Source organism: Micropterus salmoides, unplaced genomic scaffold, assembly GCF_014851395.1.
Source record: "Micropterus salmoides isolate LMB-PRFRI ecotype aquatic unplaced genomic scaffold, ASM1485139v1 Ms_hic_scaffold_22, whole genome shotgun sequence".
In the NCBI taxonomy this organism is placed as follows: domain Eukaryota; kingdom Metazoa; phylum Chordata; class Actinopteri; order Centrarchiformes; family Centrarchidae; genus Micropterus; species Micropterus salmoides.
Window position 1 is genome coordinate 622064 of NW_024041373.1, and position 26121 is coordinate 648184.

The 26121-nt window shown below is 40.6% G+C and overlaps 1 protein-coding gene across 1 annotated transcript in view; it reads right to left on the reverse strand.

The window, feature by feature from the left end:
* Positions 1-26121, reverse strand: part of LOC119917175 (heterogeneous nuclear ribonucleoprotein L-like) — a 54447-nt gene that overhangs the window by 19953 nt on the left and 8373 nt on the right. Inside the window, exons 2-7 of the mRNA XM_038737322.1 lie at positions 13143-13261; positions 9333-9442; positions 9125-9252; positions 6659-6744; positions 6475-6571; positions 3214-3286 (exon numbers count right to left, since the gene is read on the reverse strand). Of these exons, the coding sequence (XP_038593250.1) occupies positions 3214-3286; positions 6475-6571; positions 6659-6744; positions 9125-9252; positions 9333-9442; positions 13143-13261 (613 nt within the window). The remainder of the gene's footprint in view (positions 1-3213; positions 3287-6474; positions 6572-6658; positions 6745-9124; positions 9253-9332; positions 9443-13142; positions 13262-26121) is intronic.

Genomic DNA, 26121 nt, shown 5'->3' on the forward strand with positions numbered 1-26121 from the left:
TAGTATCTGCATCTGAGGAAACTTCATATATCCAATAAGCACCTGCGTATCCAACACACAATCTGAGGAATCAGCATCTATTACCTTGGCGTGTTTATATCAATAGCCACTGAACCTCACTGTGCACTGACCACTGCAGCAGAGGAAACTGTGTGGTGAAGCAACTTTGATGACCATTCACTAACAGGAGAAAAGATCATAAGGTATCACCAGACAACCGTAAAGAGCAGCAGTGACAACAGATATTTTTTACATAACTGCTAGATAATGTTTTGTTCCTGGCTTTTAAAGCAAGTCTATTCTAGAGATCACAACATTGGGGGTCCTTTTTATTTTTATTAACCAATCCTTTTATTGGGGAGTTCCTCACATTGTGCAAAGAACTCAACTTGCGAGAAACATAAATCTCATCTTTAATGGACCACTCTGGATTCAAAAACAAACAATTGTTGTAACCAATCCCCATCTCTCCCTCACTTCTGTCTGTAATGAGCTGTAATATAAATAAACTGTGTGACCAGTGATTCCCATTACAACTCAAAGACAAGACTTGTCCCTGTCTGTGCCCTTGCAATGTGCCTCCACTGAAAACATATAACACTGTATGCAGTCATTTAGTAAATTTTCTTCTGTAACAGAGTTGGGACCAGTTCACAATGCTATCAATCACTTCATGGATCATTTGTCAGTCTGAGGCTGCATTATTGAGCCCTACAGGCTCCAATGTTTATTACACAGCCCACAGTATCCACTCCTTAAAGGTTCTCTGTGGAGTTTCAGCCCTTTAGTGACACCATGGAGCCGTTTTTTTCTATGACACGGATGCAACACACAGTCATACCACGGGCATCACACTATTTTAGTGATTGTTATAGATATCTTGCTCTGGACCAGTGTTGGGTGGAAACACAGACAGAGCATCATTGCTGAGACAAAACTGAGAAAAAAAACAGTGCCTTTGTTATTCAACAGCAGATTTTAATAGTGCGACTATAAAGAAGTTTTAGATGTCACATATAGTTTCATTCATGTCTGAAAGTTATTCCAATTTCCTGAACTGATTGAATTAAGAATGAACTGACCCCAACATTAATCTCATCACACAGTTTAAGACTTTTGGTCCTCAGCTACACACCACATACAGTACAAAGAATGCAATGGTAGTTAACTGTACACAGGACCGTGCAAAGACTACAGTGATTGTCAGAGGTAAATTCATTTTAAACAAGGCACCAATACATCCAAATGAGACTTTATATCAAAAATACACTAATCAACATTCTGAGAGCTACATTATGTTAAACACACGCACGTGTCTGAATGTACAGCTAGTGTTACCAGGGGATTCAGATTAGGGGTGTCACAATAAACTGGTTTTCTTGAAAAACAATGATGTGTTATTTAGTCCAAGTACAACTAACGTTTTCGAGCAACTTGCTTGAATTTGTCTACTAAAATCAATCGTTCACGCATTACTGAAAGCAAATGTGGAGTCAGGGTAGTTAGAAGAAACATCTAACCTCAGAACAACTCTCTTCAGCCATGATCCTGCTGCATTCCAACTGAGAATAAGCTGTTATCCTCATTGATGCATCCATCCACTTTGTATTACATTAGTTTAGCAAAACAGTCTTCGATAAAATATCAAAGTGATAAGTCAAGAGAGACTTTTATAGGTGAGATTAGATTTTATTAATGACGTAAGGTGAATTTTTTGGTTTGCAATGATGTAGCCCTGCTTTCAATATTATTGTTTAATTCAGTTGTGGAGGTGAGCATGGTTTGCATTCAGCTGCAGTCGGGGGAGGGAGAGGGAGGGGTAGGTGGCTCAGGTGAGCAGAGCCCGGGAGAGCAAATTGTCACAGCTGCTGTTCATTCACTAATTAAGCTCTCCCTCTAAATGCAGTAGTGTGCGGGACCTCAGTTGCCAGTTGCCTGCTGTGACAAGAAGAACAGCCAGTGAGGCTGTAGCCTATGGGTGAAGATTTGTGTTGGTTGCTGGTGAGGACTGCCCCGAGGGACTGGTGTGGATGAGCTGGGAAGCGCATGGCTGGCCTTGGCAAAGAACTTTATGTTGAGTGTATTTGTGTGCGGTGTGTGAAATAAAGTCACTGGGCTGGGTGAACTCCTGAGTCAGCGCTGTACTGGGGTTATCTGTAGCAAGAGGCTTCTGCTACATCAGAGTTATGTGTTTTATGTCTAAGGACATTACATTATTTTGTTCCACAATAAAAGCTCAATTGAAAATTGTGACAGCCCTAATTCAGTGACAGAGAGCAGAGATTAGGCCAGACTTTTATACCATAGACTCGCAGAACCAGACTTTTGACTACCATCATGTCAAGTCTGGTCCACGATGCTGAGTGTTTAACCAGAAAGATTTCTTATTTGGATTTTGCAGTGAAAATCAAAAAGAATCTAGAGGCCCTGAAGAACTTAACGCACTGTGTGGACCAGACATCAGGCTATGCGAGACTATTTCTCCACACAGAGGAGAACATTAAAAACTCTGGGTGTAGGAGCTAGATAGAAGGAAGTGCTACTGGAGTCCTGCAGACAGAGGATGGGCCGAGGCCTCCTGGGCATGTTGAAGCAGCAGCTGCATGGTGGTCGGCAGGAGTGAAATCCTCTTTTTCTCCCTCCCTCTCTTTCTCTCTCTCTCATTTTGCTGGGTTGCAGAAGGTGAAGATGGAAGAAAGCTGCTGTGCATGGTCAGCCTGACGTCCATCCCTCTTTCTCTGTTCTCTCTCTCCCTCAATGTTTTTCTCTCTCTCTCCTCATGGTAAGCTGAGGTGCAGGCTTGTGAGAGGCCGGTGATTGGCTGGTGTGAGAGTGTTTTGATTGGAGATGGAGAGACGGGAGGCAGAGGAGTCTTGTGTGATGGAGGTCTAACAGTCCAACGTTTTTATGACTAAACTCTTAATCCACAGCCGGAGACTGACCCATAATGAGATCTGGACACAGTTTCACAAATTACTGCAAAAACCAAGACCATTTCCATCTATCGGTGTAACAGGAATCAAGGACGGCTGCAGGGAAATGTGCCACTACAGAGAATTCAGAATAAAAACAGAGTCCTACCTTCCATGTCACAGAATATCCCGTATTGTAAATAGGTAGTGTCACCCCAAACGGTCCAGTGGTCAGTCTGAATTTAGTGTAAATATGAAATAGAGACAGGAGAGAAAGCGAGACAGAAGGAGAGTGTCTTACCTCGTCTGACCAGGTATGGCTTTGTGTAGTCCCAGCTCTCGTTGTCATTCTTAATCACGTTCAGACGTGTTGGCTGTTGACACAAAAATGAAAGAATGAATCAGAATCCAGTCAAATATATCAGTTATACATGACCTGCATTGTTGGTCCACTTCTATTTACTTTATAGATTAATAATAGAATCTGCGTTGTTGCATGAATTGGGATGTATGTATGGTATTATTTTTATGCAGATGAAAATTTTATATCCAACAGGCTCTTTTCTAAAGCCTTGTGCAGACTACACAACTTTCCGCATCTGCAGATCGCCGTGCTGTTCAGACTAGAGACTTGTTGTTTTGTGACGGAGTCTTGCAGTCGTTGTGGCGTTCACACTACATGAGCTGACAGAAGGTCACACACTACATGAGCTGACAGAAGGTCACACACTACATGAGCTGACAAGGACGATGTCACCCGACTACTGGTCAAAAGCGCATTTTGAATGGAAACAATGGTTTAACACACGCAGGTAGCAGGGATTATCTGTGCTGCAGAGAGAGCTGGAGGTGAGTAAAAAGTGTTTTGTGGTGAAAAAAGTAGCCGCCTGCTCTCATTGGCTGGATGTGGATGTCGAGTCGGCAGACTCCTCGATGGATCGCCGATTTGCCCCCAATCACAGCCTGACGGCAACTTACATCTCAGGCTTAAAATCTAGCAGTGTAAAGTTTAGTTTCAAGAACTCTATGCCAAACCCTTCAGAATTCTCAAAATGAAAATTCTGAAAGATATGCAGAAATCTGGATAGATAACAGACCCACTTTTAAGACCCATGTGGAAAGCCTGACCAATTTTTACCAGCAAATTGAATATGGAACTGAATTTCTTTACAGAAACGTCCATCTACCATTCTGTCTGCGCATGTCATGATATTGTATATACAATAGTTACTCTTTTTTTCCTGCCACTTCGCTGTTTAATGAATGCCATAGAGTTTAAAGGGATATTTGCCATTCTAATCCAGTACAGTTTTTGTTATATTCAGCGAATATTTCCTCGCTAAAAAATCCAGTTTTCCTACGCAGCCCTGGGTCTGTAAATGGAACACAAACAAAGCTGCTCGAAGTGTGCAACAGGTGGCGGTTGCGCTCATGCTTGAAGCAGTGGGAGAGAACGTAAACAAACACTGGTACATTCAAACATGCTTGACTCAATACGGGACTCTATAGTTGTGGAGATGGCTGAGAAACAGCCAATGAAGGAAAGGTCTGATGAATTGTGAAATAAGTTATATGACCAGGCGAGGGGAAGACCTGTGTTAACATCTGTGAGGGTCTGCTGGATAAATCCCCGTGATTTGAAAAGAATGAAAACCGATGCTGAGGTTGCTCTGTTTCTGCTGGACAGGTGAGTAACATTAGCTTTGCTGTTCCACATAAACGACAGGTCAGTACTGTCTGTCCGTCTGTTGTCATGTTTGTGATGATCCTAGCTGATTAGCTGTGTAGCTTTGTGGCAGCTGTCAGTGTGGTAGAGGAGGAATAGAAGGAGCGAGTGTGTGAACGGGTGCCCCGGTGAATAGAGAATATATCAGATCACCATAATCTAATATGGGAAGAAAAGTGGCCGTCACCAGGTATTTTCTAGCACGAATGGATAAAAAAAAAGTTAGCTTTGACTTAGGCCCTGGAGAGTCTCCCCTGTGCTTCCCAACTCTTGTCAGCCACTGTATTTTTGTAAAAACTATTTAAAATAGCTCACTAGTTTATTTGTTGTTGTTTTGGATGCTGTTTGTGTGCTTCCATGTTGTTCGTTTGATGTTTGTTCACCAATTGCACCAATCCTACCGAGACATAAACTAGACTCTGTGGCAAAGACTTCGGCTTAAAAAATATCTTGCTCTAATACATATTTAAATATTGACAGATGAGACTTCATATCGGGAGGAAATTGATAACTTAACCTAACTAGTTTCTGCTGCCGCACCATCAGACTGCAGAGCAGCTTTTTCTCCCAAGCTATCAGACAGTTGAGCTCAAATTCATCCTCAGCACTGCTCCATTGATTATAGTTTATTTTTAATTTAGTTAATTTTTAATTGCTTTTGTATGACTGTATATTGTCTGCTACATAGCAGAAGGGAGTCAAAAACTTAATTTCACTTTACAACCTGTTGTAATATGACAAATAAACCTATGTTCTACCATCTACTGCCAGCCTTGTTTCCAAAATGATGTCATCTCAGATCTAGCGTTTACTGTTTATTTACTATTTAAGATGACTCTAACTTTAACCAAGGTGTTGCCTTAACTTAACTATCATCACACGGGAGAGAGAGAGGGAGGGAGAAAGAGAATGATGCAAAGGTAAAAGATGTTTTTCTTTATAAGGCCCACTCTGTACATGTAAAATGAGACAGGTTAATCTCGTCTCTTGTCATTGTCCCAGTGCAGATCCATGCACGTCACTGATAAACCACAGAATTACACTGAATCATGACACGATCACCAGATAAAGTTAAGTTTCAGTTTCACTTATCTCGTTCTGTTCACACACACACTCTTTCTCACACGCCAACACATGCACACTTTGTCTTTCTATCTCTTGTTTTTAGCAGCTGGTCGGTTAACCTTTAAATATCAGTATCAACAAATTCATTTTCATCCTTAACGTAGACTCCTGATCACCTAAGTCTGATCCAAGTTCAACATTGGTGGGAGGAGTGTCACAAAGAATAGTCAGCTGAAGCATGTTGACCCATCCATCGTCAACCGCTTATCCTGTTTACAGGGTCGTGGGGCGTGCTGGAGCAAATCCCAGTTGACATCGGGCGAAAGACGGGGTACACCCTGGGCAGGTTGCCAGTCCATTGCAGGGCCACACATAAACAGACAACCAGTCACACTCACAACTAAGGACAATTTAAAGTCACCTATTTGTTTGTTGACGCAGTCAGATAAATCACCTCGTCAGTGTGTCCGTCTGAATGGGGTACCAGTCACAATCAGGTGGGGAGTTCTGCTCAGAAGTAAGTATGTATTGTGGTGTACCCCAAGGTTCAGTGCTGGGCCCCATTATTTTCTGTCTGTACATATAACATGGTGTATCCATCGCTACGCAAATGACACACAGTTATGTCTCATCTCCTCCTGATGATCTGAACCCTGTCCACAATCTTGTACAATTTTGGTTATTGGTTCAAACCACATAACCTCATTTCACATCTTACTCCACATTCTCTCAACAATACTTGTGACTGATGATGTGTTTTGTGTCTCTTACTCTTGCATATTCAATCTTGAGTGTACAGCAACCAGCGTAGATGTCAGCTCCGTTCAGAGCAGCTTTGGCCTTCTGAGCACACTGAACGGATTCAAACCTGGAGGAGTGGGGTCAAGGAGAGCACACTGCACATTCCAACACATACCATGTAAAGACACACAAATTCACACATTAGTAAGGATACTCCACCATGGCCTGAATTCCATTTCGTTTAAAGATGACGATCCTCAGCACACTGCCGATGGGATTACACACTGTGTACAGAACATCCTGGACCACAAAAGGAAACAAAGAAATTCAACACAATCTAAAAGTTTCTAATTTTCTAGTGAGTCTTGCCCTGCATGAAGAGCAGCCTCAGGCCACTGTGCAGTACCAAATCACAATAAGACAGAAATCTAACTCCATGCTGATACATCTTCAGGTCTTTTTTAGGGATCTGGTAGACTCAAAACTTGACAAGTATGGTACAAAACGTAATTCAGACATTGTTACACTCCAATCAATAAAAAACTTTACCACCAGGACAGATGACAATGCTATAATGCTATGCTATAGTAACCTTGTATTGTGTCACTACCTTCTAACAGATACAAAGAAGCACATTTTCTTCCCTCTTTTGACACAAAATCACTGCGTCAAGCAGGAAATTGCCAAACTGCGATTTCCTAAGAACATTTTTTGTAAAGCCTTCCTAAACCACTCATCCAGTCTCCCTCAAATTTGCTAAGAGGTGTTCTTGATTCCCACTGAGTAACAAACGTTGTAGCATGTAGTCTAAACTGACTTAAAAATGTAGTGAGTGGTGACATTGGCAAGCATTCTTGGATTGGTTACATCTGCCTTGATTCTTGATATAACATGATTTTGAATAAAGATTTGTGAACAGGTTACTGTAGTGTAGCTTGCATTATATTATTATTTCATTAAATTCAACCCATAAGGGTGCCACAAATAGCAAAATAGTAGAAACTTTAAACCAATTGCTTGGCTGCTATATGACCACAGTGTTTCCCCTACCATTGATTTGGTAAAATGACCCCCGCCCCACCTGAAAGCTGCAGAAATCTCGGACGAAATAGCAGAATTTGACAATAAAAATGCAAACTGTGAAATGCGGAATATAATGAAATCTGCCAAAATGTTGGTTATATCTCTAGAAATCAGGAGTCTTAATTAATTCATTAGTCATTTATCTGGCGCTTTTATCCAAAGTGACTTACAATTGCTATATATGTCAGTGGCCGCACAGCTCTGGAGCAACTAGGGGTTAAGTGTCTCGCTCAGGAACACATCACACACGGTGGGGGTGGGGCTTAGTGCCTTAAAGATGAAACCACATCAGCAGATGCAAGACACAAACTCATTGTAGACTTTGTGGTTGTGTGGGCAGATTCAGATATTCCGTTAAAACAGTCCGTCCGGTCAAGCTTTGTAAACAAAGAGGAGCGTTGCCCATGTGAGAGTAGCAACAATTCACAATACATGTATTGCAGCAATGAATTCATTGTGAATTGTCCCCTAATAAATAGTATTATAGTATTTTAATATCCTACTGTTGCAACACATTTAATCTGAATTGTCCACATAAATTTGAATATTTCTATATTGCATTAAACATCATTCAATTCATTGATATTGAGTCAATATGTCCATCTATCCATTGTCAACCGCTTATGCGTACAGGGTCGCGGGGGGGCTGGAGCCAATCCCAGCTGAGCCAATCCCTGAGAACCCACGCAGGCACGGGGAGAACATGCAAACTCCACACACTCCACCTTCTTGCTGTGAGGCGACAGTGCTAACCACTGTACCCCTGATTCAATATGTAATATTTCTTATTGAATTTATGAAATTTTATTCATCCACCATGATTACACACTCTTTTAAAATGGATTTCATAGGACCCTAGTTTACAAATACAAATAGTTTTGTAAATGTTGAGGATGATTGCAGAAATGTACCAAAGCGACTGAGAAAAACTGCATTCAGCAATTTAGTTCCTGAAATGTTAGTGCTGCAACACAGTTTTTCTCAGTTGTTCACACAATAACACTGGTACGTGAGACACAATGACCACAACCTGTAATAGAAGTACCAACCACTTGAACCAATTCTGCTAAAATGCAAGCACATTTTCTGCTTTACACTCAGCTTGCAGTTTTACAGTAAAACCAATTTCATAAAACTACACACATTTCTGCACTCTGTATATGCACATATACAGAGTTTTGCAGGTGGTGACATAGTAATGAGAAAAGAGTTCCTGGATTTTGGAGAAAGTAGTTACTGAATGCATGTGTGAAAGCAATGAAAAATGATTCACAGTTTGGTCCACATACACTTCTGCTTCGCTCAATTGAAAAAAACTTTAAATGTAGTCAGAAATGGCAGAGAACTGAAGCTCCATATCAGTCCATTACAATGAAGCTTTATTTTGTTGTCATTATAATGCAGTGCAAACTGATTTGCTCTTGTGGCTAGTAAGATCATGCCAATAATCAACAAAAATGTGACACAATATCAAATGACCAAAAGTATAATATACATGCAGCTGTTTTTAAAGGTGCATTCTAATTGTATTTATAATGAGTTTTCCACTAATGATTTGAAAAAAAAAGTCCACACAGACGCCACTGTGTGTGTTTACCGTGGTTATGGGGTACAGGGGGTTCTGTATGGACAGCAGGAGGACCTTGTTGCCACTGTTGGGGTTGTCAGCGTTGGTCGGCCTGGTGATTCTCTTGGATGTGGAGTAATTAAAGTACGCCTGTTGGCCTAATGAACAGATGGATGAAAATATAAACACATACAGTATGCTACATAAAAGCATGTGTAAGGCTTTACAGTGATCCAACCTGCGATGTATACAGGCTCCTTGGCTCCACAGGAAACACAGCGGTCAGCACTCTCCACTGCAGAGAACTCCACAAGTGCCTGACGCTTGAATGGCATCATCATCACATAACTGAGAACACACACAAGCAAACATTAAGATAGGACATACACATGCTATTCACTCAAATCTCTTCCACCTAACGGACAGCCAGCCATACTGCAGGTCCTCCACTCTTTGGCAACATCTCAGAACAGATGATTGTGTTTCAATCCTCAGTACTCCATTCTCAACAGATCTGATAAGAATGGGTCAGTCTTCTCAACCCCAGTAAGAAGGTAAAGGAGTTCACGACCTGCTTTTCATTAAAGCCAAAAGTAATGAATGATGAAACAGTGAGCGATAAGGCCTTTTAAAGAACCTGCCAAATCAGTGCAATACGATAATACCTATGTTTATGTGTTTGTGTGTGTGTGTCCTTCACAGAAAGCTTTTCTCTGCAGCTCCATTCAGGTGAATGAGAAGTTAATGAATACTGCATATTGCAGGGAGTGTAAATAATGGAGAAGTCGTTTAGAGTGGAAACTGCGGTATCACAAAATGTTTACTTCAATTATTCAGCATCTGTAACTCTTTACACTAACCCTACTGGAAGTTTATTGCACCAGTCACTTGGTATCTGTGAACTGTGCTTGCATTTTTTCCTTCATGTGTCCCTGTCCGATGGTCTGGCAGTGGCTTTAAGTTTTCCCACAGAGAGACATGAGATAGAGGTAAAATGTAAAGTACAACTGTAGCATTTCTTGTTGTCCATGCAGACACCATGAGACACAAACACCAACCAACAACAACCTGACACTGAAAGCCACTGACTGCCTTATGTACCCTCCCTGGAGCTCTTAAGCAGGTGCTTTGGCCTTTCGCACTATTTTGCCTCCGCCCCTTCCTGAGGAGACACCTAGGAAGAGGTGAGTACTGACACTGTCTGACTTAAGTGTTTGAGTTAATTTGATAACAGACTAGAAACAAACCAACACTAAGTCCTGAACCGTGACTACTACTGGCTGAGGTTTCTTTTTACACAGGCAGGATGGTTCAATTGCTGTTCAATTGCTTGTTAAACATACATTTGGCGCACAATTGCCCCCCGTCTATGCAAATGAGCCTCAATGCACAAAAATGTCCACCACACCAGCGCTAACAGCCACACACAGAGTGAAATTATAAGCATCTTCATAGAGCTGATGGTAACTTTAGCGCATTTGTAAGAAGTGTCACACCAAGTGCTGTCAACACTGTGTTGGATGGCTTATGTGTCACTAGGGCTGTGCGATATGACAAAAAATTCTGATCCCGTATAGGTCATTTCATATTCCAATAACGATTTATAACCTGATATTGAACATTGTTTGTAAATTCAATGAAATATCATGAGTTACTGTTGGAATTTCTAACAGTAACTCATAGTAACATAACGATATAATTTTCTTTGTGGGGTTCATCAATGGTGATAAATGATTCAAATTATATGTTTTATAAACATTTAGAGTTATATTAGTTAGAGTTAAAGTTAATATTTCATTAAAGTTAGTAGATGTAGCATTCCTTGAGATTTAGCAAAAAAATGTGTCTGATCAGTATGCACAGCAAAGTGTCTGAAAAGAACCTTAAGAGGTGGATGCATAATCTTTGATTTCAAGACCAAATAGAAAAAAAAAAAAAACAAGTTGTTTTTCAGTTTTTCAGTTTTAAAACCAAAATGGAAAAACTGTCAACAAAAAAATAGACATTTGTTTTTGTTTTCTGTTTTAAACCCAAACGGAAAAACAAAGCAGCTGCGTTTTGTTCTATCTATGGCTGGTGTTGTATCACTACTGGGTTTTCAAACTAACTGGCAGCTGTACAAGTGTGCCTGTTGTTTGCAACCGCTGTGGTCTGCCTCCATCCCCAGATTGGTCACACTGTCAAAACATATAGGCTATTTCTTTTCAAGTCACATTGCATCTCATAGTGACTGTGGCGAATAGGTTTGTAGAAGTGAGCACTACACGAAAAAAAAAAAATTAAAGAAAATGTAGGCTACTTTTTTGTAAGATCGCGCCAAGCTGGGTTCGAACTCACTGGAGCAAAAACATTTTGTTGTGGCTTGTTGCATTACATAAATAAGGAGCTTCAGCGTTGATCCAGCCAGGGGGAATGATCACCGTCCGTCCGCAGTGCACTGGGTCACTCCTCTCCCTGGCCCTGTACGCTCCCTCTAGCTGGATGAACTCCAACGCTTCGGGTTTTTGCATGACCCATGTGCTACTGCAGCTGGAGGCTCTCCGCAGCACCGTGCAACTTTCTAAATTCTTCCATCTCATGAAGAAAATAAATGTCAGGTCGAAACAGTGTAGAGAGGCTGCTGCAGCTGTTGTGTCTTCTCTAAAACTAATTGTAGCAAAATGCCTACATATAATAATAATAATAATAATAATAATAATAATAATAATAATAATAGGCATAAATGATGCCTGAAATTAATTAATAAAAGACATCTTTATTTGCCATTAAGTGCTCGTCCATACCACGCTTTAAAGCAGAGCTTTATTCCAAATGAGCCCCCTATGGTGTATTAGGCTAATTAGCATATATTTAAATAATGAACGAAAATTACCCAAACATCTTAATCCGTGCATGATTCATTAATATACAGGTCGCCAAAATAACAGTTCTTGTTTGCTGTGTACCATTGGATGTACTGGCAACTATCACTGAATTACTTTGATACTGAAGAAATCTTAAAAAGCAGAAGATTCTCAGGCGTTCCTGTTCCTGTCCCAGTTACAAACTGAACGTTGAGCTTCCTGTTTTTCTAACTAAAAACCCACTTATGTTCAAGCTCATCTTAATTACATTTAACCAGGCACCAGTGTATCTGCTGCAGGTTTATCAAGTGTAACACACAAAGCTACACAAATGGGACATTAAATATCAAAATCAATATTTTTCCGTTTTGGTTTTAAAACCGACCGAATTGGCAAATTTTTTGTTTTTTTCCGATTCGGTTTTGAAACGAAATAATCAAAGAACGAACCATACACGGATTAAAATTCGGCGGAACAAATGATGAAGGCTACCTGCCTAGATTTGCATCCACCTGTTTTATCAACATAAATGAGCGTTACCTTGGGCGAGGTGCATGCACGCGTGCAGAGAATTCTGCACAACACCGGTGTAAATGACGTAGCCTATCAAACAACCGACACCAACATCTGAAGTCTGTCTCATCAGACCAGGCAAGGTTTTTCCAATCTTCTATTTTCCAGTTTCCTGTTCTTAGCTGACAGGAGTGGCACCCGGTGTGGTCTTCTGCTGGTGTAGCCAATCTGCTTCTGTAAACCCTAGAGATGGTTGGTCGTGAAAACCCCAGTATATCAGCAGTTTCTGAAATACTCAGAGCAGCCCGTCTGGCACCAACAACCATACCACACATTCAAAGTCACTTAAATCCCCTTTCTTCCCCATTCTGATGCTCAGTTTGAACGTCAGCAGGTTGTCTTGACCACATCTGCAAGCATACAGTAAATGCTTTGAGTTGCTGCCATGTGATTGGCTGATTAGCTATTTGTGTTAAATGCATATAAATAGAACCCGAGCGAAGAGGCACTGAGGCCCTATTTGTTGCTGCAGTTAGAGGTGCATTTCACCCTTTGTGGATGCTTTGAGAAGTACACGTTTTCTTTTTGTCTTATTTGTGCAGGTTAAGTGGCCGCAAAAAACACAAAATCCTTTTGTAAATTCACCCATTAGTTGCACACACACAAACACTTCCACACACACACTGTCTCACCATATTGGTCCAAACTTCTCCAGGGCATCTATCAGGTCTGCTTCCACCACTGCCTCACACAGACCTCTGACGTGGACCACAGGGCTGGGAGAGATCCGATGGGAGTCATCGCCATTATCCTGCAATACATAAAGTCAACAACAGTTACAGACTATGGCTGTATTCACATCAAGCTGATCTATAGCGTGCTGCAGTTGCACACCTTAGGTTGCACACAGAGGTCTCTGGCCAAAGACTGCAGGGTCATGGGGCAGAAAAGCTGGACATAGCACAACTTTAGTCACAATGAAATGCGATGTCATACAGCAAAGTGCAACGTTGCCAATCAAATACATCCAAGTGCACATTTCTGATAGATACTTCAGAACATCATTCTCCTGTTGCCACTGCTTTAAAATTGGTTGTAAATTCTTATTGTCTCATCGTATCATAAAACAGCTGTGCATTGTTTTAGCATCTGATACCGTAATCTGTTACTGAAACTGGACTCCCTTCATCATATTACATCTTCCCACCAGCATCTGACATAACGTGCACCTTATGTTTTAGTTTTCTTCAATGCAGCGCTGTTTCCAGCTGAACGCCTGCTCTGTCACCAGCAGCCGGGTAACATTAAAAAACCTTTAGATTATGTGACACTAAAGGCTCTGGTTATGTAATAATTCACTGCTGATGCATTTCTAACCAGAAAAGATTAAAGACTGATATGAGCATGTACAGTGAAGTTACAACAAATTCCTTTTTCTTGGCGAAGCATCCAACTTCTATGCCATGGATAGGCTGTTAACCGGAAACTCACAATCTTCACAACGTAGCATCATCAATATGTTAAGGCAAAACCATATGACATGTACATTTTCACCACCCTTGAATTTTGTGCACAGTTTGGTGAGTTTTTGATCATGTTTAGGCTGCCAAAAATGCTATTCATTTTGGAGAAAGAAAGAAAGAAAGAATTCCTTCAGATTCAATAGGGTCCTCAGGATTTGGCATAAACAACATGAATCCATGGATCCATCCTGCCTTGTGTCAACGGTTCAGGCTAGGGCTGCACGATATTGGAAAAAACTAACATTGCAATATTGATCTTTTCTGCGATATATATTGTGATATGAAAAAAGACAGGAAGTTTCACCAAATGACTTCAGTTACTCTATTTGAAAATAAATGAGTATCCTAAAAGAATTAATGAACTGATCAAGAATAATATTGGGATTGCTAGCTCACTGTGCATACAGAGCCTGCTCATCACTCACTAGTTACAAACTGTGTTTCCAAGATCTCTTAAATCGGAGTAAATGACGTTACATCAGACAAACTTCTCTTGTTGATTAGACATGGAAAATGAGAACTGTCTACGTTTTTACCTTTTCTATCAAGCAGAAAAAAAGTTGAGGTGGTTGAGTTAATTTGACTTGCTTTATATTGCACTGTTCTGCAAAGTGACTATTGCGCAAAAGCACATTGCGATGACGACGCTCCGGCGATATATTGAGCAGCCCTAGTTCAGGCTGCTGCTGCTGCTGCTGCAATGGTGTGGAGAATATTTTCGTGGCACACATTACACCCCTTATTACCAGCATGGTTTAAACACCATAGCCTACCTGAGTATTGTGGCTGACATGTTGCTGAATGTGCGTCCCTTTATGGCCACACTTTCTTCTTCTTCTACTCTTCTTCTGTTTCCAGCCCAATAACACACCAACTCACAAAGCATGCATGAAGCTGCTTCCACCACCCAGACTGAGTTTGGTGAACTCCAGAGTCCTCCACAGTCACCATAGAGCACCTTAGGGAGGCGGTGGAATGGGAGATCTACAGCATGGATGTTATCATCACCACCATGCAACGCTGTGTGACTGTTGCTTGATTGCTCTTAGTTTTAAGTTTTAATGCCCTTTTTAAACATGATATCTGTGGATGGTCACCGCGCCTTGATTATGCCATACTTCAACAGACCTAACAGCTCAGCAGTCTGTAAATGTAAAACGAGGTTTTAGCTTTATAAGGCCGGCAGTGCCTTATATCGGGTATTGTGTCTTCTCCTCGGTAACCAACCAGTAGCAATTCTGACAAAACTGTGGTCCTTTGTGTCTGTCTGTCTGTCTGTACTTGTATTTTATCCTGTATGCAAAGCACTTCGTAACGGTGTGTTTTTAAAAATTGCTTTATAAAATAAAAAATAAATATATATATATATATATATAAAAATTTAATTTCACTGACAAGATGCACAGGTACCCCGAATTGCTCTGACGATTCCTGCTTGCCCTAGACCAGAGCTGCTAAAGATTGCACTTCTGAATATCAGATCCCTGTCTAATACAAGTTTTTATATTAATGATTTTACCTCTAAACACCGTCTTTGTTTTTTATTTTTAACCAAATGCTGGCTTTCCCTTAACGGTCTCTGCCATATTATTAGACTCTTCCCCTCCAAATTACAGCTGTCTTTACTCATGTAGACAAGACAAAAGAGCTGTAGGAGCTTCCAGTATCTGTGTGTTGTTTTGGAGGCGTGTTAAGCTTTAAATACTTTTTATTTACCCAGTACATACTAACTGTGACTATTTAATAACACAACACCAACATTTCATCTGAGTCTTCTGATTTTATGTTGATCGTTCTCACCAGTTATGATAGGATCATTTTACTTGACAGTTTTAACTTTCATGTCAACAACATTGCTAATTCAAAGGGTCCCTCTTTAGATGTTTTGGCCTGTTTGGTCTTGTGCAGCATGAAAAGAGGGCCAACCGCATCCATGGGAATACGTTATCACAAGGGGTATCGAAATACATGTCTCTAATAAGACTGATGTCCCCATTTCTGACAATTTCTGTTTTTTTTTTAATACCACTATGTCCGGGTCAACAGTGAAATGAGACTGTTGTTGTAAAGTGAACTCTTGATGACGAGGCAAGGACTAGGTTTTTAGATATTGTGAAAAATGCCATCCACTGCTTGCTCAGCTGATGGTCTTGTGCACAAATAACAACTGATCTTGGTCTTCTTTTGACACAGCTGCTCATCTAAGAATTAAAAAACATGAAGTACCCCACAAATTACCTTGGAAAACTGCTGCTATTTATCAGTTAAAAAGAAACGCGAGAGACAGTGGAAGAAAAGTAAAAAAACATCAACTCTTTGTGATCTACTAATCTGTGCGTCTAACATGACATCCTCTAGTTTTAGTTTCAACAGTTGATGAAATTGGTGTCACCATCAACAAAATGAAGTCATCATGTGCACTACACCCCGTTTACACCACACTATTTAAATTCAGCTTCCTGTGCATCTCTGCAATCAGGGACTTTCCCATCTATAATAAAAACAACAAAATAGCAAGTACTATAACTAACATTAGCTAAGTTGTATGTTAGCTGCAAAGCTAACATGCAAATCATGGCTGGACTGTGACTAAAAGTGAGCAATATCTAAAACATACATTTTCAATGCACGTTTTCATCTGTAAGAATGTATAAATTTGAATGTCCACACTGGCTTTGCTGCAGAATGTAGAAATCAGACAAATCTGGCGTGTTATCTTTAAATAAATGTAAATTAAATAGTTCGTTGTGAGTATTGTTGTGGTTATACCAATCTAGCAAATAAAATAATTACCTGACCTTGAATACTGTGTTCCTCAAGGAAGCATTCATGGTCCTGTTCTTTTGTCTTTATATATGCTCCCTCTGGGCAACATAATTAGTCACCATAATATCAAATATCACTGTTATGCTGATGATACACAACTTTATATCTCTGTTTCACCAGAAAACCCCAGATCTTTAAATACTTTTTAAACTTTCTCACTGATATTAACATGTGGATGAGTAAAAATTATATTCTTTTAAATGAAATTTAACTCTAGAAATTCTACTTGTTGGTCCAAAAGCAGAGGCAGGGACTTGAGTGAGTGTTTGCCAGCCTGTCTAAGCAAATCAAAACACATGTTACAGATCAGGGAATTGTTTTAGACTCTAATCTTAATTTCATTAGTTAATAATTCATTATTTAACAAGGTCACAAAAACATATTTTCATTTCAGGAATATTGTCAAAGTTAGACCATTTAATTTTTTTTGCTGAAATGCTGATAGGTGCTTTTATTACAAGCCACTATTGCAACTCTTTACTGGTCTCCCTAAAAAAATATAATTCAGCCAGGAGTTGCTTGTATCAATGCACAGGCTACCTGTACCTTACTTTTGTCCAAAACCTTACATACATAATGTATCACCCTCAATTATCAGCGACTACCTCTCATTTTGCCTTTCTGTTAGTTTCCCACAAGAAATGTGGTGAGGCTGCTTTCTGGGTTTATGGCCCTAAAGTGTCCACCTCCCCCTGGATCTTAGAACAGCTAACTCCCTTGGTATTTCAAAAAAGACATTACAGACCTATCGCTTTAAATTGGTGTTTAATTTGGATTGACTGTTTTTATTAGTTTATTCTGTTGCCTTTGCTATTTATCATTGATATATTTACCGATTGACATTCTGATCTTGTATTGTTAAGCACTTTGGGCTGCAACTGTGCATGAAATATGTGTCAGGCCGTGCTGGCAAAAGCCCACGTTGAAACACAATAAGGCATTTTTGGAAAGTCAGTTATCAATATGGAGTATTCTTGAGGACTCAGGACATGGACAAGAAGACAGGAAAGAGAGAGAGAAAAAGAAAGAGAGTGAGAATGAGAGAGAGTTCTAGTCAAATTATCACACTTCTAATTGTTTCTCTCCCTCAGATATTCTGTCTCTTTTAAACTTTAATCTCTTCCCTCGTATGCTTCTCACTCTACTTTTATCATCCATCCCTTCCCCCATCTTCCCTCTTTTTGTCGTTCTCTTTCACATTGACATTCCTTTTAGTCTATTTATAGAGGCAGATGGCTCATCTGAGTGTTGGGAGAGGAAAAATGGCATGAGACTAACTTCCCCCTGTTGACAAGGCTGCTGGCTTCTCCGCATATTTTCTGTACACACAAGGCACGTCCATTGTGCATGTTTTAAAAAGGACAACACCTAGCATTCACATTACTTATCAGTGTGTTCAGTCAATTATCCACAGTTGTAAACTGAGTACTGTGATACAGTGCTGATAAAACTTTCTAGATAGAGATTTCTGTAGATCTGATAAAGTAAATACTGTATGACAATACACAGCTGTAATTTCAGAGGTGGTTATATACTGATCAGCCATAACATTATGAGCACATACAGATGACGTGAATAACACTGATTATCTCGTTACCTTGGCACCTATCAGTGTATGGGATATATTAGGCAGCAAATCAACATTTTGGAAAAATGGAAAAATGGACAAGCGTAAGGATTTGAGTGACATATAGTGGTCATTATCTATCAATAGTGGTCCAAGGAAGGAAAAGCAGTGAGCCGGCTGTTGGGTGTGGCAACAGGTGCAAGAGAGCACTCTTCTCACCACACTCAACAATGATGCTGGCTGTGTTCAGAGGTGAAACAGACGTTCACACAGAGAGTGCAGCAAAACCCTGGCTGCTGTTAAGTTACTCTTTAAAGAGTAACTACACACCCAAATCCTGGCTCTGCTCCCTCCCTCAAAGTCGCTATGTTGCTAACTTAGCGACTTTGTCGCTATAGGTAGCAAGTTTTCAGACCCCTTTAGCGATTTTTTTTCCAAAAAAGCCACAAATCTAGCGACTTTTTTTGGTGTTATTGGAGACTTTTGTAGACTCTGACATGAAAGCAAGTATCGTTTTTATAGGCTACTCTTCACAACAAACAGCCAATAGCTACTTTCCTTACTGAAGAGTTGGCAACTAGTCTGTGACGCGGAGGTAAGGAGACAATGACCAGAGTGACAGACTGAGCCCTGCTCAGTGTAGCAGGAACGGCCATATGTAGTCAGATCTAAGTAGCCAGGAGCATCTGCTGTCAGAATCTCTGTGGCAGTGCTGGAAACACAGAGAGTCCCATTCATGGCCCTTTCTACAAGTTTCTGTGTGGTACCTGTGCTGTAGCTGAGCTATAAGCTCAGAGAGGCTCTCCAGTGTGTGTGTGTATCTGTGGGTGAGTGTCAGTACCGCTGGTGCCTAATTTCTAGGTCAGCTGGAAAGCTGCAGTCTAGAGGTGTTTTTGCAGCCGGGAAAGCATTGGCCATTCTGGCCACTGGCTCACAAATATTAAAACTAACTAAATAATGCTAAATCCAACTATTTCAAACACATAGTTGAATTGCAAGCTCCTCCTTCGTGTTGCTGTGCATTACTACCACCTCTCCACTAGATGGCGCTGTCACAAAAGCTCTACGGTCCTAGAAATGCGGTCCCAGGATTGCTGCGGTCCTGAAACTGCAGCCTCCGGTACTACAGCTACATAATATTGCACCTGCCACCAGATTAGCTAATAGCAAAATTCAACTGCCGGTTTTCAACCAATAGAGGGCAGTCGCTATGCAAGAATAGAATTCAAACACTGTGCATTAAAATGTCTATGAAGATTCTCAGTCATCCAGGGCATAGTTATCCAACGAGGGTTAAAATGAAGGGCAACTGGACTTGGTTGAAGATACTGGAAGACGTTTCGTCCCTTATCCAAAGGACTTCTTCAGTTCTGACTGACTGGCAGGGAAACTCAGCTATTTAACCTCAGTGGGGTCGTTGGCCCGGGTCATCGATACCGCTGGTTCGTTAGTGTTCCTTGGTGTTGTGACGACAGTCGTTACAGTCGTTGAGACTACCTCTTGGCCACCTTGGCCACAGGTAGTCTCAACGACTGTAACGACTGTCGTCACTGTCGTTGGATGTGCATTAAAATGGTAGGATTTTGACCTGAATCTATAATCAACGCTACTAAATACCCATATACATTGTTTTTCAGCTGCAAAAAGTGGTCCAGGGATTTAGTCACTCTTTAAAGGTGCAGTAGAATAAAAAACTGTAATTACCTTGGCATAGTTGAATATAATATAACAAGTTCAGTACATGGAAGGACATACTGTAAGCCTCAATCTCCATTCTTTCCTTCTTCATATGTCACACACGCAAAGGATGCTGGAAAAACGTACAAACGCCAACAAGCGCAAGATGTGACCTATCATCTGGGCTCATTAATATTTACACACGCAAAGTTTACATAAACCAGCCCACATTCCAGAGAAGTGGTCATACGAACTCATCGAGCTAGAGCTGGAGGTTGTTCAGTGTCTCACAGAAAGTGCAGTTATGTTTGAAGAAGGGAAATATGTTCTGGTTTTCCCTCTGATGTCCTCTGGCTGTTCTGCCTCAAATCTGTGATTTATGAAGTTTCCTGATGGACAGATAGCTTTACTTGATGTTAAAGCAACAGTAACCGCTAGCTGCTGCTAATGGTAGCTGCTGTTATTAGCTGGCTCTGAACCAACACATCCCCGGACCTCAAAGCTTCCAGTCCAGGCAGCAATAGGACGTCTAGCTGCACGGCTAATTGAGTAGCTAGCAGCAGCTGCTGTTAGCAGTATTTAGCAGCCAATAAGTTAAAGCGGTACAAAGTCTCTAAATCACCAAAACTTGAGGCAGACCAGCCGGATCACAAAGGGAAAATCACAATATTTTCTTCATCAAATCTGATCTAGTTTCACCAAAACTATTGAATAAAGTTATAAAGGTGTGTATTTGTACAGTAATCAATGAGGCCTGGTCTCACATAGCAGGGCTTGATTCTGCGCTGTGCAGCTAGGCCCACCCCTCAGCTGTGCTCAGGGAAGTTGGCAAATCAGAAGCAAGTGGGCTTTCAGGGAGGGGGGCCTTATAGAGATAGGAGCTAAAACTCACTGTTTTTCCACCGGAGGGACCAGGGTCTAAATGTAGTTCTGGGGTCTTCATTTTACCCCCTAAAAAGTCCCTGCTCGGGGGGTAGTGCTTTCCGAAAGTACCGGTACTTTGGGGGGGGCGGGGCTTGCCTTGCAGTGAAATTCTGAATGGGCGAGTAGAGGCTACTGGCTTTAACTGGAGAATGTTGGCTGTTTTTCTATGAGTGCTCCTCTCTTTTCCACCGTTGTTTGCAAACCAATAAATCACAATCAACAGTCAATCCACACAAGTCTGATGTCCTCCTGAGATCGTATGTTGGCATTAAATATATTGGAAAAAGCAGCCAGCGGTGCAGCGGTGTGTTTACTCTAAATACTGGGTCCTAAGTTGTTGTTTTAAGTTTTGATGAGTCAGGAGGTTTTTACACAGAGCCAAAGTTGGTCTCCTCCTCTCCAAAACAAGCGGAACAGCTGATTACAGCAGGTAATAAAGCTCATTAAACATCACGTTCCTCCGACACTCAGACGGACACAGATGTGATGCTGCAGCTGATCTGCAGCTCTTGTCGCTGGAAATGTTTTAATAACCTTCCAAATCTTCAACCAAGTCCAGTTGCCCTTGATTTTAACCTTCGTTGGATAACCTTCCAAACTGTTGCGATTTTATTTTTGTGCTGCTTTCTCTGTGCTGGAGTTATTTTAAGAACTTGATGGTTTTATCCAGTTTGTTATCCACACAAGTCTCACCGATGTCCGCATGTCGGCATTAAATTTATAGCTGGAAAATAGCAGCCAGCTGCAGCGGTGTCTTTACAGTGACACCGCTGATGGAGTTAAAAGCTAAATACTGGGTCTGAAGTAGTTGTTTTAAGTTTTCATCAGCCAGGAAATTTTTCATTATATTCCAGTTAAATCTGATGTTCATTTATAAATGTTGCTCAAGGATGAGGTTACAAATAATGATGCCTGGGCATCGCTGTGTACAGCCATGCCTACAGCCTTCGTCAGCTAGTTAATGTGCCTAATCTTTGCAGGTTGTGTGGATGGGCTAATGTACTCACTGTTTTGAACTACTGAGCAAGTAGCAATTATTCATTTTGAGATAATTTTTCCAGAAACCTGAAGAACTAAAAACTGTGAACTAGATCAGATCTCCACCAGGCCTGGTATCACCAAATAGCATATGAATGACACACCAACGTCCTAAGTCATTTCAAGTACGTAACGTAACTAACACATTTACCTACTGGCCCGGTTATAAAACAGAGCAGTCAATAAAATAGCTTTTTCAACAATTGTGAATCACCGCAACCACGAGACGTCTGTGAACATACAGTCATAAATGTACACAAAAAATATTAGTTTGATGGGTCCAGTAGTAGAGATTAGCTGCAGACACACACACACACACACACACACACACACATATATATCCCCAATCATTAGGGCTTTATGCATCTCAAGAAAAAGTAGTGTGTACTGTGTTAAGCAGAATCTTTCCTCCATTTAATTTTTCTTCTAAGATCCTTTTCATGTTCTTAGTCAGCAGTGCAGTCTGAAAATACCATCTGTCTCTCTCTGTGCTGCAGCCTGCAGAACTCTGACTGGACAGCCGCCATCTTCTCACTATTCTCAGCCTAACATGAAGTCATGCTCTTAGTCCTCAGCTTGCAAACTGCAACACAAATAGCTAACACTTTAATTCCCCTCACAACGGGATGTAAGATTAGACAGATAATAGGACTTGAAAGCCTGGTTTTTCATTAATAACAAACCAAGTGACTGAATAGTTGTGCAATTTGTGGTGTTGCAATTTGTGTTGCTAGGGCCAGAAACTAAAAAACAATATTATACCATGAGGTGCTGATTCATGGCCACAGTTACCTTTAGGATATGTTACAAAACTATGACTTCCACCAGAAAACTTTAACTTAAAGAGGCCATTGTATGCACACTTTCAGGTCCATACTATGATTTGTGGGTCCCACTACAATAGGTTTACACGCTTTAATTAGAGCAGGGCACGTTAACGCATTATTATCACATTATAAATAAATTATCAATAATTAATTAATGCCGACAATTATTTTATTGCACGTTAGCGCAGTTTTTATTATTCCAGTAAAGGTGATGGTAGGAAAATACTCTCTAAGGTGGAAGAAGCCAAAGACTTAGTGGCTTCCCTTGAATTTACTGTGACCTCAGTTATTTACTGGCGAGTTTGCTATAAGCTATCCAGTCGCTCTCTCCATGTCTAGTTGTCTGCACTTAAATTTCTAAGTCAATTCTAACTGGATCCTCACTGATCTTCTTTGGAAGATGGATTTTTCTTTTTGATAATAGATATGTCTTAAGCATCAGCGTGTTTGCTTGTGTGCTAGACTAAGTTGTTATGGCACACAGGTGCCATGTTATATCGGCTGTCTATGTCTGTCTCCAATGATGCTGAATTTGATGTCTCCTATGTTGAAGGACATATTGTTTATGCATCTGTCTACGACTTGCAGAATGTGTTTATTTTACACTAGAAACATTTGAAAGTTATATTAACAGTTTCTGTAGATCTCCGGGCCTTACTGCTCAATTATTTGTTTATCTGTCATATGCCTACTTATTTGTGAGTTATTGATTGTGATTGATGAAGCCATCTCCCCTCCCCTTCAGACTGCGATGCTGAGCAGGAAAGCTAGTAGGCTACGTCTTTAGCTTCTACGTAACTTAACATTAGCTCTATTTATAGAAAGTAACTGGTAGCTGTATTTTGTTACTACCTACTTGTCAATGTTGAGAACATCAGGTACAAATGTAGGCTAAACTGGTGTATCCTACAGCTCTGTCCTGTACAGACTGATAACGTTACATCCTAAATTATTTTTCAGTTTTTAGACGAGTCTGAAAAAGTGGTTGTTAGGAAAGAAAGGACAGTGGTGACCGGAGGACAAGAGGTTAGTAAAGCAAATTAGTGATGCAAACTAGTCCTTTTAAGCTAATGAGCAGCTCGTTAAAAGAGAGAGATAACGTGTCAGCAGCTGGAGCGGTGAGACAGGAGACAGCAGGGAGATGATAAGGAGGTTGTGGGTTTGGTGAGGTGCCTACTCAGGTATATCAGGTGCTTTTTGTTGAAACATCTTCAACTTTTCATAAAATCGATGAGCTTATCAATTCACTTGTCGTTAACTGACCAATCACAGGCTGGATGGGGCGGGACATAAAAAAAGTTTGACGAGCTACAGTAAACTTTCAGATGTTGAACTTGTTCTGCATGAAAAGTTCTGATTATTGAGGAGATAGTAGCATTAACAATCTGTTTCAATATTTTAAAAAGCTTTAACAAAATTTTAAGGCAATTGTAGATACAAGGGTCTTCACTTCCAGTCCTCCAATGGTTTCACACTATAGTTGAACACAAGGAGAAGGAGCAAACACATAGTATAAATATGTGAATATGTGTATATAATAAATAGTTTGTTAAACTCTGTGTTACTTGAACATTTTTCACTGTGCTCCTAAATTTCTTTGGTTAGCGTAGAACCCTGTCTCGTGTTGCATATTTTTTATATTAATGTCTTAACAGATTAAGTCAAAAGCTATAAAATTTCACAAAAGGCAAACATGAACAATCGTATCTACAATGATTTTAATGTCATGTTAATGGGGTTTTAGGGTATGGAAGATTTTATTGTACTTTAATATTTGTAACCCACAGAAAACAATCCACAAATGTGTACTCTGATTCACAAATATTTCACTATCTACAAATATGTATTTTTTAGGGCTGTCAAACGATTATTTAAAATTATTAATTATTATTATATATCTTAACTGTTTTATGAGTGCATATTAGGGGGTGATGCCCAAAACATGCTGTGACACACCGCCGCTCCTTAATGGGGAAACACTGCACACACATAATATGTCCAAAACAGGACTATCATGCACAATTATGTACAACTTATCGCAAATCAGCTTTTCTAATTATAAGAAAATACATTTTCCACACAACAGATAGTGTGCATCTGTTTTAATTAACAGATTCAAATGTAAAAATATCTGTAACTGGGTCACCAGGTTCAGTTGCACAGCTGATCCTCGGAGCAGCGGAGGCAACAGCAAAGTCGACTTTGTGGGGAGAGATGCAGCCATTGGCTGGTCACCGGAATCGCATGGTTTTCAGCTGAAATGACCATACCCGGGGCCGGTCAGTCTTACATATCCAATTCTGTGCCGGTTATGCTGGTTTTCATCATTTCGATAGGCAACGTCATTAACAACGAGCCTCCTCCACACGACGCTCAAAAATCCAAAATGTATGTTGTTTTTTTTGGGCGACTCTATAAAACTGCTGACAAAGAAAGTCAACAGAGCAGACAGACACAGGGAGAGAGAGTACAAAGATGTGTATGAAGGGAAAAGAGGTGAGCAGATTAAAGTAGTTTGTGCATAAACACCAGTGTTTCTCACAGAATGACTGTGCGGCTTGGGAGGCGGGGGGGTGGGGGGGGGGGTAACTTGAATAGATTACTTTTTGGACAAAGCAGTGTTCATGATACTAACTATTCAACTACAGATTGATTCAGGAATCTTCTCTGCACGGAAAAAAAACAGCAACAATCCTTCCAGCGCATGATCATGTTTTGATTCAGACTGTGCACGAAGAGGAGGGGCTGTTCACAGACAGGTCTGTTGCCAGCCGCTTTCATACAGAGATCCCACAATAAACACGGAAAGCATATCCGCTAGTAGGCCAATACCACATTCGTTTATTTATATAGGCAACTAATCCAACGTTTGCAACCATGCAACCATGTGTGCTTTCACATAGCGACACTACTTTCTGCAACCAGCAGCCGTTACATCTAATGATAACACAACACCGTCATGCTGAGGCTTTTCATGTATACATCAACACTTTCCACTCTTCTTAACTTTCATACAGCGCAGCAAGTCGGCAGATTGCCAGAATAATCCCGGAAAATAAGCAAAGGTGAAAGCAGCTAATGTGTTTGTGAGAGAGCGAGAGAGCGAGCAAGGGGAGGGGCTGGGCAAATCTGTGCGTTGCTCGTAGCTCTACAATGAAATACGATTTTACCCATTTTAAATAGTAAAGAAATCTAAAATCAATAGGTGGCGGTCAGTGTTAATAGTGTGGCGGGGCCCCACAAATAAATCAAGGTATGGGAAACACTGAACATTAAAATAAGGTTTAAA